At 38.2% G+C, this 13,329-nt stretch overlaps 1 protein-coding gene across 3 annotated transcripts in view; it reads left to right on the forward strand.

The window, feature by feature from the left end:
* ptprea (protein tyrosine phosphatase receptor type Ea) overlaps positions 1-13,329 on the forward strand; it is a 95,695-nt gene that overhangs the window by 50,252 nt on the left and 32,114 nt on the right. For 2 of the 3 annotated variants that reach the window (XM_058406623.1, XM_058406624.1), the window contains exons 3-5: positions 8,676-8,735; positions 10,336-10,432; positions 11,007-11,080. In XM_058406623.1, the coding sequence (XP_058262606.1) occupies positions 8,681-8,735; positions 10,336-10,432; positions 11,007-11,080 (226 nt within the window). In that variant the 5' untranslated portion in view covers positions 8,676-8,680. Of the gene's footprint in view, positions 1-8,675; positions 8,736-10,335; positions 10,433-10,726; positions 10,883-11,006; positions 11,081-13,329 lie in introns of those variants that run through there. The other variant, XM_058406625.1, reaches the window with a different exon arrangement.

Here is a 13,329-nt window from a genome sequence, read left to right on the forward strand (position 1 = left end):
ATATAAAACCCTAACTTCAAATTTCTTTTAGAGTTCAGTTTTCACAGGATACGTTTACATTTTATGATGACGTTTTTCATTAAAATGTGCCTGAGCCTTTTTTTTTGGGTATTGATTTTTGAAAAAAATCACCATGCAGCTCAGAAAGAAAAACTAAAGTGACACTAATGTGCTCTCAGACAAGTCTGATTAGATATGATTGTCTAATCAAATATGACTTAAAAAGGATGAGTACATGCATTTATTTTAACTAGAATAAAATATTTTTTTTAATGAATTTGAGATGCTTATTATAGTTGTCTTTTTGTTTCCTTTAAACTGCACTGAATATAGAAGCTAGTGCTGTGTGTGCAGTGTGTGTGCTGTGTGTGTTTAAACAAAAGGAAAGGTAAAATAGTAAAGGTAAAATAGTTATAAAAGTGTAGACACTCTAAAGGCTCATGAGAGTTTAAAAGGTTAAACGTTTGGCCCAATTCAGTTAAATTTTATTTGTGGAGTGCTTTTAACAATAGCCATTGTCGCAAAGCAGTGTTAATATACATTCAGCATATAAATGATAAAATTTTAACATTTAAATAGATTAAACATTTAAATTGATCCTTAATGCCAGAGGTGAGAGTATATGAGGAAGAAACTTTGAAAGGAACCTCGTCCTCATTTGGGTCATGTCGGAACTGATTCTCCCCTTCTTAGTGGACACATCACAGGGTGGTCCAGGGTCTTCTCCAATTACCTGTTACTTACTATTTACTTGCAAAACTAAACAGCTTAATAAACACTAAAGACTCTGTAGGCTTGGATGAGAAGGAGCAAAACTTGGATGTATTGTAGTCACAATTCTCAATAAGTCACTAAAAAGACACCAAAAGACACTAAGCATCAGGCCGAGTACAAAAGTCCCGTGAAAATCCCCTGATCACCTTCTATAACTGTGTACTATGTGAGCAAAAAGTGCACTTGCTTAACCACAAGATTGATTCTAATTATAACATGAAGTCTGTCTTGAAGTAAAGTGAATCATCGATGGAGACTTGAGTGCAAAACTGTGTGTGGCAATTGCAATCCAAAGCCACGTTCATTATTTCAAAGTGGTACCATCCACAGCAATCTCATTTATCTCCTGGCTGTCCATGTGGAGACATCCTCAGCAGCAACGAGCCTCCAAGTGATGAGACTCCAACAGGAAGGTCCAGGGAACAGAAGATGTGTGGATCATTGGGAGAAAGAGAGAGAGAGAGAGAGAGAGAGAGAGAATATTGAATACTGAATATTAGGCTTGTTATCTTGTTATCATGTAAGGCTTGAGGACAATGTACATTGTGTACACAGTGCAAGCAGGGACACGGCAAGACTAGCCATGACAACAAAACTAAAAGGGAGAGCCAGAAGGTGACACAGGTACACAGGCTGTGCAATAAATTACGCCAAGAGAGATTACTTGAAGATTACTTTAATATTGTCCTTACTTCAATACCTTCTGTAATAAGGCTGAGCAACTCAGGAGTATCAGCAGAAAATAGCTGGCTAGATGATGACCCACTGGATGTCACTGTGTGAGGAATTCCAGCAAATACCTCAAAGAGATTTGGGTTTGGGCCAAAATAGATTTTTTTGTTCTTCTGCCTATAAAAGACTTCAACCTCAAACTTAAGAAGTATATATGAGGTGGAAATGATTTTAGTTTTCAGTCTTTGCCTTGGTGCATGCCTGAAAAGATCATGGAGCTAGTATACCAAACAGCAGTAAGTTCTGCCTATCACGCTGTCTGTCTAAAATCTTGCACACTAAGTGTAATTTCCTGACAGAATGAATGTCAGGTGTTGATTATTGCAAGTTATCGGGTAGCTACGTGCCACAGCGAATCAATGCAGCTTGTAATCAGATTCCTGCCTATCTAAACATCTGTGATGCTCCGGCACGACGGACAGAAATCTTTAAATGGGGTTTTCTCTCTTTAGAGTTTAAAATGGTGGAATTTCATATGAGATTGTGATATATATCTTGCCTCATGTTTGTATCAAAGAAAAAATCATTCTATTCGTTGCCTTAGTGATTTCCTCTGTTACCAAACCTATATATTGAGAATTTATTTTGAAAGGATATTTTTTGCCTTATACCCCTAGAGCACTAGACAGGAATAAGAATGTAGATGAAGTTATCTCCTTGTCGGAACATAAAGATTTTTTTTAGACAGAAGGCTTCAGCAAGGGAAAGAGAAAAGACAGAAGAGTGGGACTATTCTGAGCAATGTTTTAAAGAGAAAGTTGGAAAAAAATAGTGCTTAAATGCTTCAAAGTGTCACAGAAAAAGTACACAGAGAGCGAAACACAGACAAGGAATGTGAGAGAAAGATAAAAAAAGGAGGCTCTGTTCTGTTGGCCTGATGTAGGGCCTCTTTAATGAATGCCTCGCCGCCTCTGTCACTGAGGAGTGTAGTTATTACTGTGAGACATCTCTCCAGGCCAGAGGTTTACCCCCGGCAGACCAGAATCTGCCTCCTCCCATTTCCCAGCTTCCCCTACAGCCTGGTGTAACCAGGACAACCAGAGCGCTGGGGCTGTTTGGAAAACCCCCTTAGTAAATCTGCTACAGCCCATTGGGCCCTGCTGAGGATTATTCGCCTTGGTGAAGCAAAGAAAAAAGCGAGGAGAGAATTTTTTGTATGCTGTCATCTCTTGCTGTGACACACACCACACACACACACACACACCTCATTTATCATCTTTTAATTTGAGTCAGTGTGAGATTTCTGTAACCAAATCCCTAATTATAGACATAAAGCACATAGAGAGCAAAGCACTGCATGCTGTGAAGTGTGTGTAGAGCAAGATGAAAATATTATATTAAACTCATGATAAATTCTCATCATAAATCTCATGGTATTATTTAAAAAATGTATTAGAAACTCATTGGAAGTAGTGATATTCAATATTGTAAAATAAAGCATGGATACATTGCACATAATGTAAGCTGTAACATTTTTTCATTTCATTTCATTATATGTACTGATTATCCGATCTATCCTCGGGTCACAGGGAGCCTGTGCCTATCTCAGGCGTCATCGAGCATCAAGGCAGGATACACCCTGGACAGAGTGCCAACCCATCGCAGGGCACACACACACACACACACACTCATTCACTCACACAATCACACACTACGGGCAATTTAGAGACTCCAATCAGCCTAGTAGCATGTCTTTGGACTGTGGGAGAAAACAGGAGGACCTGGAGGAAACCCACCAAGCATGGGGAGAACACGCAAACTCCACACACACAGTGAGCGGGAGTGAAGCTGTAACATTATTCTTATAAATATATATATATATATTTTTTGTAGTATTTTCAATATTTTTATGTTTTGTAATGCATCACCTCTGTGAGCAAAACTATCTCTTGGCACATAATGAGACATCCCTCACCACCAGTAGAAAGTTTGTGCCGAAATAGAGCTGTGTGAATATTAGTGTGTGTGTGTGTGTGTGTGTGTGTTCATGTGGTCCTGTGCTTTTGTGCTTTATATGTGTCTGTGGTTTCATTTGAAATTCTTTTTTATCAAGGCCACACCACTGCGGAACTATGACTAATATAATGCCTGAAAAAATTTTATACTTCTTAACAGTATTGTGTATAACCGAGAGAGATAGATAGATAGATAGATAGATAGATAGATAGATAGATAGATAGATAGATAGATAGATAGATAGATAGATAGATAGATAGATAGATAGATAGATAGATAGATCTTGGTCTAATCCTGATGCAAAATAAAGTTCTTCCTTTAAGAGCACAGAGCTTCTTCACAACACCACATTGACTCGAACATCATCAAATCCCCCATACTCTTTTTGCATCACAATCTGTGTTTTGTACCATTTTTGTTTTTCCTGCTTGGGTATATTGCTATTTTGGCATGGACAGGGATAAAATTAATGAACAGTAGACAGAGAGAGAGAGAGAGAGAGAGAGAGAGAGGATCATGTGTATGTTTGAGTCCAAACACTTGAGCTATGTTCTTCTTCCTTTGTCTTCTTGCTGATGCAGCAGCAGATGGACATTAATACCTAAGAACCTGTTTTTGCAGCAGAACATCCACTGACAGATTTCAGCAAATAAGGGTCGTATGTCAAAATCTTGTTAAAAAAAAGGTTAAAATAAAGATTTTTTTAAAAAGCGAGACACATCCTTAATCTCGCAAACTAACCTCTTATGATTTGAAGGGTTTAATGAGTCGTGTATTGTACATAATGCCCACTTCTGCATTTCTTGTATAATATGACTCTTTGTTATCACTCTTTATTATTACTTCATTATCACTATCACACACTCCTCACACACCACCACTCCTTCTCACACGTACACACATTTACATTTATATATTTGGAAGACAATTTTCTCCACACAAAAACGGAGACAGGATTCCTTCCCAAAAATTCTTCCTAATACTCTTTCACTCAATGCATATTTTCTGTATGTACATACACTGGCTATTAAACATTTATGGGGGGAATTTTTCCTCTTGCTGCAAGCTCAGAGATGTGCCAGAAATATTTGGAGAGGAAAGAGGCCTCACTGTTTCCAGGGAGGTTGAAGTAGATGACAGGACCAGAACAGAAACCAAAACAAACATGAGCACATGGTGCCTGTCGCCATGGGAACCATTGACACAGAGGACAGGATTCGTGACATGATGTCAAAATTCATCTTTGTGCTGATCTATCTGATGCAAAAACACTTGTGGGTTCCATACTAGTCGAAGAAACTACAAAGGCAAGTGATTTATTTAATCAAATACATTATTTGTAAAATTGCAGCACATGTGGTTATGATTTCCGAAGCCCATACACAGGTTTATTTTTTTTAAACAGACCTTACTGTTTACACTGCTCATGACTCACATAACATTAATTGATTGATTTGTTGGATAACGGAATTTAATTTCAGTGTTTTCTTACTGTGAGTAAGCAAGTACACTATATGACTAAAAGTTTGTGGAGCCCTGACCATCACAGCCAGATTCCCCAAACTGTTGCACAAATTTGGAAGCACACAATTGTACAGGATTTCTTTGTATGTTGTAGCATTAAGATTTCCCTTTACTGGAACTAAGAGGCCGAAAAACATTCCATAATGCCCCTGTGCACAAAGCCACCTCCGTGTTTGCCACGGCTGGACTGTAAGAACTCAAACGTCCTACACAGAGCCCTTTAAACACCTTTGGGATGAACTGAAACATCATCTGAACTCCAGACCTCATCTCCCGACAACGGTGACCTCTGACTTCATGTAGCTGAATGGACAAATCCCCACAGCCGTGCTCGAAGATCTAGAGGAAATCCTTCTCAGAAAAGTGGGGCTTATTATAACAACAAAGAGGGAGTGACTATGCTGTGTGTTTCGGTCCACACAGTTTTGGCCATAGAGTGAATATCATTCTAATAGTTTTTAAACAGTCAGCTTTGCCTCTATTTATTTTATTTTCTAGTAAACAGTATAACGTTCCTTTTTTTTTTTTTTTTAATTCCCTACATAAGCAACACAATAAGCTTAAAGTCTGGTGAAGCTGGCATTAGTTATCACATTAGCTTAGCGCTTTTGATTTTCACTGACCCAAATTTACACACGTCAAGTAAAAACAAAGCCACTAGAGTGAGACAGCACAGGCTGTGTCAAATAATAAACAGCCAAGGACTTCTTGCTGTTAAGTTCTGTGCAGTAGGCTTCATAACGTTGAGATGAATTTGCATGGTTGACCTTCACTCCCTAGTGAATACATGAAAGTAATCAGTGGCGAGTCACGCAGATTGTGTTTGCTTTGTAATTTTTTCCTTAAAAGGTTACTCATAAGGCATGTGTAGTTTTATTCGAGGGAATGGGCTTGATAGAAGGGAAGGAAAAGAAGACTTGTCTATTAGTGTTGCGTGATTACGTACTCTGGAACAGATGTCCATTTTTTTTTCTCTCTCACACACACTTTACACACTCTCTCGCAGATGAATAAGTCCAGTCAGGGACATAATGGCTAAAAGTGAGTTCCCCAAAGCCTTACCCAAGGCGACGTGTGAGCGTCTTTCCCATAAAGAGACGCCCACGCACAAGTTTATCCCATGACCTATTTACAACAATGTCTTTCTGAACTGACCCACACAGTCAGGCCAGAGGCATCAGCAAACACAGGGACATGGCAAATTCACTTCTTAAAGGAGGGAAAAGCGTGGAAACAGCATTGGTTAAACATCAGAACATGCAATACACCGAAGGTGCAAAACAGACTTTTATAATAAATCATTTTTTTTCCAGAATAGTCTGCAGCTCCATTGTCTAAACTCCACTTTAGGTAATAGTGAATTACAGACATGGCCTAGTTACGTCCACGATCCCCTGTGGGGTGTTGGCAAAAAGCCACACAGGCACTTCATGATTTCAGAATGCAGGACCAAAGGGACTAAAGTGAAGCTTCGGGATCTCTGTGAAGTAATTAAACAGGAAATATTTCTGAAAGAAAGATGAAAGATAGCCCTGAGATCTGTTTCGTGTAGATATATAAACACATATTTAAAGCTGCTTTAATATCCAGCGCTATGCAAATAAAATTATACTGAATTGAATTAAAATTCTTCTTTGTCTATCTCAGCCTTGAAGGAAATGCTGTCTTTAAGGGTCTTGTTTAAGGTTTCAGCAGCTGCAGTGGCAGCTTGTCAGGACAAAAGCTGAGGGATAGCAGGAATAAGGGAATTGGGCAAATACTGAAAATATTGATTTTTTTTTTTGTCTCTTGAAATTTTTTTGTTTTGACAGCACAGTAATTAAATTTACACTTAATATGCCTTTATTAAATCAACAAAACACATAAAGAATTGTTCTGTCTGTCGGTAGTCTGAATCAAAATCAGATGGAATTTTGATGTGCGTGTGTGTGTGTGTGTGTGATAATGTAGTATTGCTCCTGTGTCTGCAGTTCTCATTAGTAATCCCCCATCAGTCAATCACAGGGGTGAGACAGTAGGTTTATTAATAGCCATGAGATGCAGTATTGACCCTTACACAGAAAGGAGGAGTGTACGGTGTGTGTTAATGGCCTAAAGCTTATAGCTCATTACCAGAGGCTTGGTGGAGGAGCGAGAGGACAGACTTACTGACAGCACCGGCATTCCACAGAGGTGAAACAGTCTGTTTCTGCTCATCACTAATCACTGCTCATTATCCAGGCATTAGGCTTGTTACTGCGGTGCTGGCTGTGAATAAGGCTGTTTCTCTTGCTCTGTGCACTGTGTGTATATTCAGGATACATCTGACTTTCAATGGGATCCTTATTTTGACTAAATACAAGCAGGCAGACTTGCATGTGTCTGTAATTCTGTTCGCTTTCTGGAACAGTGACTTGGTTATGTGCTAAATGAGACAAGTGTAAATTGTCACCATGGAACGTAAATTATTAAAACTCAAGTGTGCAAAAAAATGGCGTCTTGGCAAGTGTTGCGTATGGTATTGATTATAGCAATTCCTTCCAGAAACAACTGAGCTGCCTAAAAATGAGAGTTTAAAGCTTGAAATGAACAAAAATATTTAGAGATAGCTTTAATAATCTTTATTGCAAGCTTATAATAGGAAATTCCTGCTAACTGATTGTATTCAAGTTTTTTTTTAATTGACTTTGCTATGGTAGCATTTTTTGCAATGTAGGCTTTATTGTGCTATTGTCCAGAGGGCTCCATGACACCTACATAAGCCTTTCATAACAACTGACATAAAACTACAGAAACATTATATGCCCACTGAAAATATATCATAACAACACTCTTTATGCACTTAGAAATCTATGCTTCTTTACTCAGCCCTTTAGGACAACTTGTGTCTGTTGGAATAAGCCTTAATAAATGTATAAAATAAGTGATTTTTGTCATTTCTCAGGAACTGATGTAGATTTCATGCTTCTAACCTCCCAGAAATATGCTGCTCGGTAGATTGGACATGCTAAATTGCCCCTAGGTGTGAATGAGTGCATGAATGTGGGTGTGTATTGTGCCATGTGATGGACTGACATCCCATCCAAGAGCCTTCTCTTTCCCTTTTTTGCTTGTTACACGCTTCCTGGAGGCTGAACGGATTAGACATACAACTGCACAGGGAGCGAAAAGGACCTGGACAATAAGCAGCTTCCATCCTCGCACATTTTAATCAGACAGTACAACAATTTATGACCCAGACAGAAGTGCTGGCAGACAGGTTAGATCATCTGGAAATGTCACAGACCTTATTAAGTCTGCCGTGGCACAGTAACGAGGCAGTGGTTACCCGAAGGATAGACCAGTGCATGTAAATTGCTCGGAGGTGTGTTTTCGGTGCCCTCTGATGGATTAGTGTCTCATCCTGGGTGTAGACTTACCTTGTGACAGGCTCTGGATTCACGGTGACTCGGCTTACCATCGCACAGCTAGGAAAATCAAAAAAAATGGTTACCTAGATGTGCCAATTAAAATAAATAATTTTATATTGTTACATTATTTTATTCTTAATTCTTGCTTTGCACGTTTTCCAATGACCAGTTTTGTAAATGAATGACAAGCTCGCCATCTAGTGGTGCATTCACACTATTACACTCATCTATTAAAATATCGTTTATTTTGGAAGTTATCTCTTATAAACACTTTTCTCTTTCTCTCTCTTTCTCTCCAAGCCATAATGGTCCCAGTTCTGCTTCTGGTAACAGTGACACCCAGTGCAAACACCACAACTGGTAAGTTTAAAAAGAAAGAAAGAAAAAGAAATCATTAAACTATTTAGAATATGCTTTTATTTTGTCTTACATGAATGAAACACAACAGCAGTTATAGTAGGTCAAACTTTGTATAAAGCAAAGGTTTCTTTTTTGTATATTATATTTAATATTAATATACTGTCTGTACACTATAAGCTATCATGTCTTTAATAAGACCATTGTACTCAGCACTGTGCAGTCTTGTGTATTCACAATGATTAGTTTATTGGTTGCTTGTGTCTTGATTGAGACAGATTCTTTATGTCTTTATCCTGATTAAATATGATTAAGGAGCCTTGAATTGTTAAAAACAGCTAAAGACGTTTCTAAAATGGTCTTTTGAAGAAGTTTAGTTTTGGACCTTAATAAAATTACATTTATTATAATAATAAATAATAACCGTCCATTGTCCATTAAAGTGAGCTCTAACCATTGTTCCCTTTTTCTAACTTTAAACTCAAAAGACATACCCAGATATGCTCTATCAGATGGCGAATACTCGCTAAAATACCATTTATCTGAATGAACTACTATCTTTACACAGATCTGTGCTCTCATTGTGGTATTTGGCATTTGCTGGAAGTAGGTCAAATGTTTACCAGATTCATCTTGTTTCACGAATAGTCTCAGGTGTATATGGTGGGTTTCTGCATGGCTGATATGAAATACCACATGTTGTTTTCATGATACGTCTGTACACCCCTGATCATCGATATTTCATATTCCTGACATTTAAAATACAACCTCAAAAGTTATGAACATTTCTGAGCTGATCCCCATTAAATCACATTTTAAAACGAAGCATAACAGACTGTGAAGGAAAAAAGGCCTGTGATTTTTACTGCAACTGCGAGACAAACTGAATACGCTGCTATGTTCCATTCAAAATAACCCGAGAGCCCGTAGTTTCCTAATTACTTCCTTTTCCTGTGTGGTGAAGAAAATTCACTGTGCTCTTTGTTTATCCTTATCAAGAAATTTAGAAAGCGTAATTATGCAACTAGGTAAAAATGTGGTAATGTTATATGGTGTATATTTGCATACTGAAACATGATTGGCTCTTAATCTTTATGACTCAATAACACTTGCACACATTTCTCAATGAGATTTTCAGTTCCTTATTTCCTAATGGGAAACACCTTTTGGGATTTTATGTAAACTAAATGAATACCTTTAAGACCTGCAGCTTTGTATGTAAATATTGTCTGTAACTGCTACTCCAGGCATGCTGTGATGTTTATCTAAGTGTCATCTTCACTCCATGCAGTCATGCTGAGTGTGCTGTGGCTTAAAATGAGCTATAATATCAGAGTGGTTGTTGATAGCCAGACTGCTGTAAAATACTGTGTGCTGGGTTTAATGTCACAACCCCCTGTTAGGTAAATGACTGGGATTTACCAGCGCCGTCAAAACAACACACGAAGCAGTTTATTACATCAGGCATAATGAGTTTAGCTGGCAGCTGAGGGCAGGATCAGCTCACCCAGAACTTCCATTCCAGCTTGTGCAGCTCAGTGGGGGCTCAGCTTCCTGTTCCTTTGTTTGCAATGCTTTTGACTGCCTCTCCTTCTTCCTTTAGACAGCCAAGGGCTCCCCAACCCTCATATCCTGCCCATACTGCTCGTACTCTCACTGCTAGTGCTCATCTTGGCTCTGGCAACTTGCTACTGCCTCAGGTACCACACACACACACACACAAACCCACACAACCCCACACACACACCTACACGCACACAACCACCCATACACACACATACACAAACCCACACAGACGCCTACACACACACAACCACCTATACATACACTCGCACAGCCAAACCCACTCTCTCCCTCTCTCCCTCTCTCTCTCTCTCTCTCCCTCTCTCTCTCTTTCTCTGTCACACACACACACACACACTCATCCACATACATACTGAATGTTACATCATTTCCAGACACTCCACCCACTTCATGTAGGCAGGAACTGAAAGTAACACATAGGAACTCAGACACACACACACACACACACACACACACTCAGAGACAAGACTAAGGTTAGAGTTTTAGGCTCTCTGGGTTGTAAACGTGTTGTGTTGAGTATAAGCGGCAAAACCTCTGATGAGAAAGAACAGCCTTAGTTTCCGATGGTAAGAAAAAAAAGACTTTTCTTCTTGTTTGAACATGTTTTGATTTGATATGATTACTGGTATGATTTACAGACAGCTGACTTTTTCTACCGGGTTCTTATCACTGTTGTTTTTATGTGCCTAGGTTCAAAAACCGCCAAAAAGCCGACATCACTGTAGTCGACAAGAAGATACCAAATGGCATTCTGGAAGAACAAGGTACTGTGAGCTGTCATTTAAACTTCTGTCTCGATCACACTCTACTGAAAAGAGTTGAAAGATACTAGCAGTTGTCACATACACTTCTGTATCAAGTCGGTGGAAGCACACTGAGATGAGAATGTGACGTGGTTTCTCAGTAGCTCACTGTTTATTTGCATTCAGAACCGGATGTAAAGCGCTGGCGTTCGCTCCAGACTGATGAACAAGAAGCTGTGACTAAGAATGAAATCAACAGTTCATTCAAATGAAGTCTTTTCCTTTGGGGTTTGTTAAATAGTTCTTCAGAGGCTTATTTGTCCAGGATGGTGAGGTAGTTTGTAGTAAACCTATAATTAGACATGACAAATGCTGTACGGAGTGAGTGTTTGATTAAATGTTTTGGTTTTAATTAGTGGAGATCTGAGAGAATTAGGATTTAAAGAAAATGAAAGAAGGGTGTCTTGTTATCAGGTTGTTATTTTTCTTTGCCTTGCCTGTTAGATTCATTTTTCTCTTCACGGTCATAAAGGTAGTTTTTGCAGCTCAGGTACCATTTCCTATTTCTTCTCATGCGTGGGAATCCTACATGTCTCATGATCAGTACCTTTTAACTAAGGAACCCTGTACAGTATTACATAAAGTGTCATAGGTTGATGGACAATTTAAAGATTTCAGTTCCTTCAGTCCTGCAGTCTTTGGCAGATTCCTGTCCTTTAAAATTCACATCCTTTATTCAGTAACTACGGTGAAATTATAGCTTCGATCTACTCTTTAGAAATACCGTAACACCAAGACTGATTGTGCTTTCTTCATTTTTCAGCGTTTCAGCACTAACCTTGTCAAGAAATTGAGAAATTATAAAGGCACAAATTGGTAATGATAATGATAATTGGTGTTATATGGTCTGTGTGAGATTATTCAGTGAGATTTTCCCATGTTTCTTAAACACAATGTGGCCAAACAACAGCATTAAACAAACTGAAACAGGTTTAACGGGGTAAATAAATAAATATATATATATATATATATATATATGTGTGTGTGTGTGTGTGTGTGTGTGTGTGATATATATACACAACTTCACGACGGCACAAGGCATCCTGTTATATGTAGTACTGCTATAATATGATGTCTACACCACTTGGATGCAGTGACAATGACATGGCAGTGTGTTGTAGTGTTACAGGTGTACTGTTTCAGGTGGTAATGCTCATCTAAGAAACAATCCACCACCCAGAAATATACACTCATGGCATTGCTGTGGTCAGAAAGTGATGCTGATGGATGGTAGAGGAGCTATGAAAAATTAGATATAATTCTAGTTTGCAGCTGTCTACCTGTAAAATCGGGCAGGCCCTTAAAAACAGTGTGCATACTGTAAAATATTTTCAAGTGTGGGTTAAACTGTAACTCAGGGATTATCCAGAATTAAGATTTTTTTTAAAAAGAAATCTGGGAAAAGGTCATTGTTATTTCTATACTGTTGGACTATGTAATAATAAGCATGTTTGATTAACTATAATATTGAAAAAATTATAATATTGTCTTTCTTTCATCACTTAGCTCATGAAGCTAGCATAAACTCCACTTAAGTAGCAAGTTCCAAACTGGTACTAATACAGAATTGTACTGCTAACCCACCCAACCCCAATGGTGCCATGCATCTGTAATTAGCAGTAAATTAATATTGACTTGCTGAACATTTCTGCACTGACCTCATTATAGCTTTAACAGGAAGTGACTGTTTGGGTATTTTAGTTGAGAAACACTATTTTTTTTTAGTTCTCTAGTTCTATGAAGAACAATGACGACAAGGATGTTTTGTGGAAAATTGGCTAAGAAAGATTAGTTAAGAAATCCTCAAGAATCCTTAAGAAAAACCTCCTTACAACACTTTTAGAGGAGTTTGTCATAAAAGAGGTTAAAGTTTTGAGATGATTTTGAAATGATTATCATGTGCGTTGATTAAAAATATTACTCAGGATTTTACGTGCGTAATTTCATGAAACCGATGTCATAAAGTTGCGTGTTTATTTCCATGAATGCAAACAGTAAAGAGTTTGCCATGGGCAAGTTTTATACGAGTGAGCGTGTGACCATTTTGGATTTTATTTATAGAAATCTCAAATATATCTACCTCCAGTCTTCGTCTTACCTGATGTGTAATCCGCTAATCATCAAGAACTCCTAATGTGAATATATAAACTTTGATTGGCTCAATTTTGATAATTTGAGACATTTATATATTCTACAGTTATGACTGACTT

This window comes from Hemibagrus wyckioides, linkage group LG13 (genome assembly GCF_019097595.1).
Source record: "Hemibagrus wyckioides isolate EC202008001 linkage group LG13, SWU_Hwy_1.0, whole genome shotgun sequence".
NCBI lineage: Eukaryota > Metazoa > Chordata > Actinopteri > Siluriformes > Bagridae > Hemibagrus > Hemibagrus wyckioides.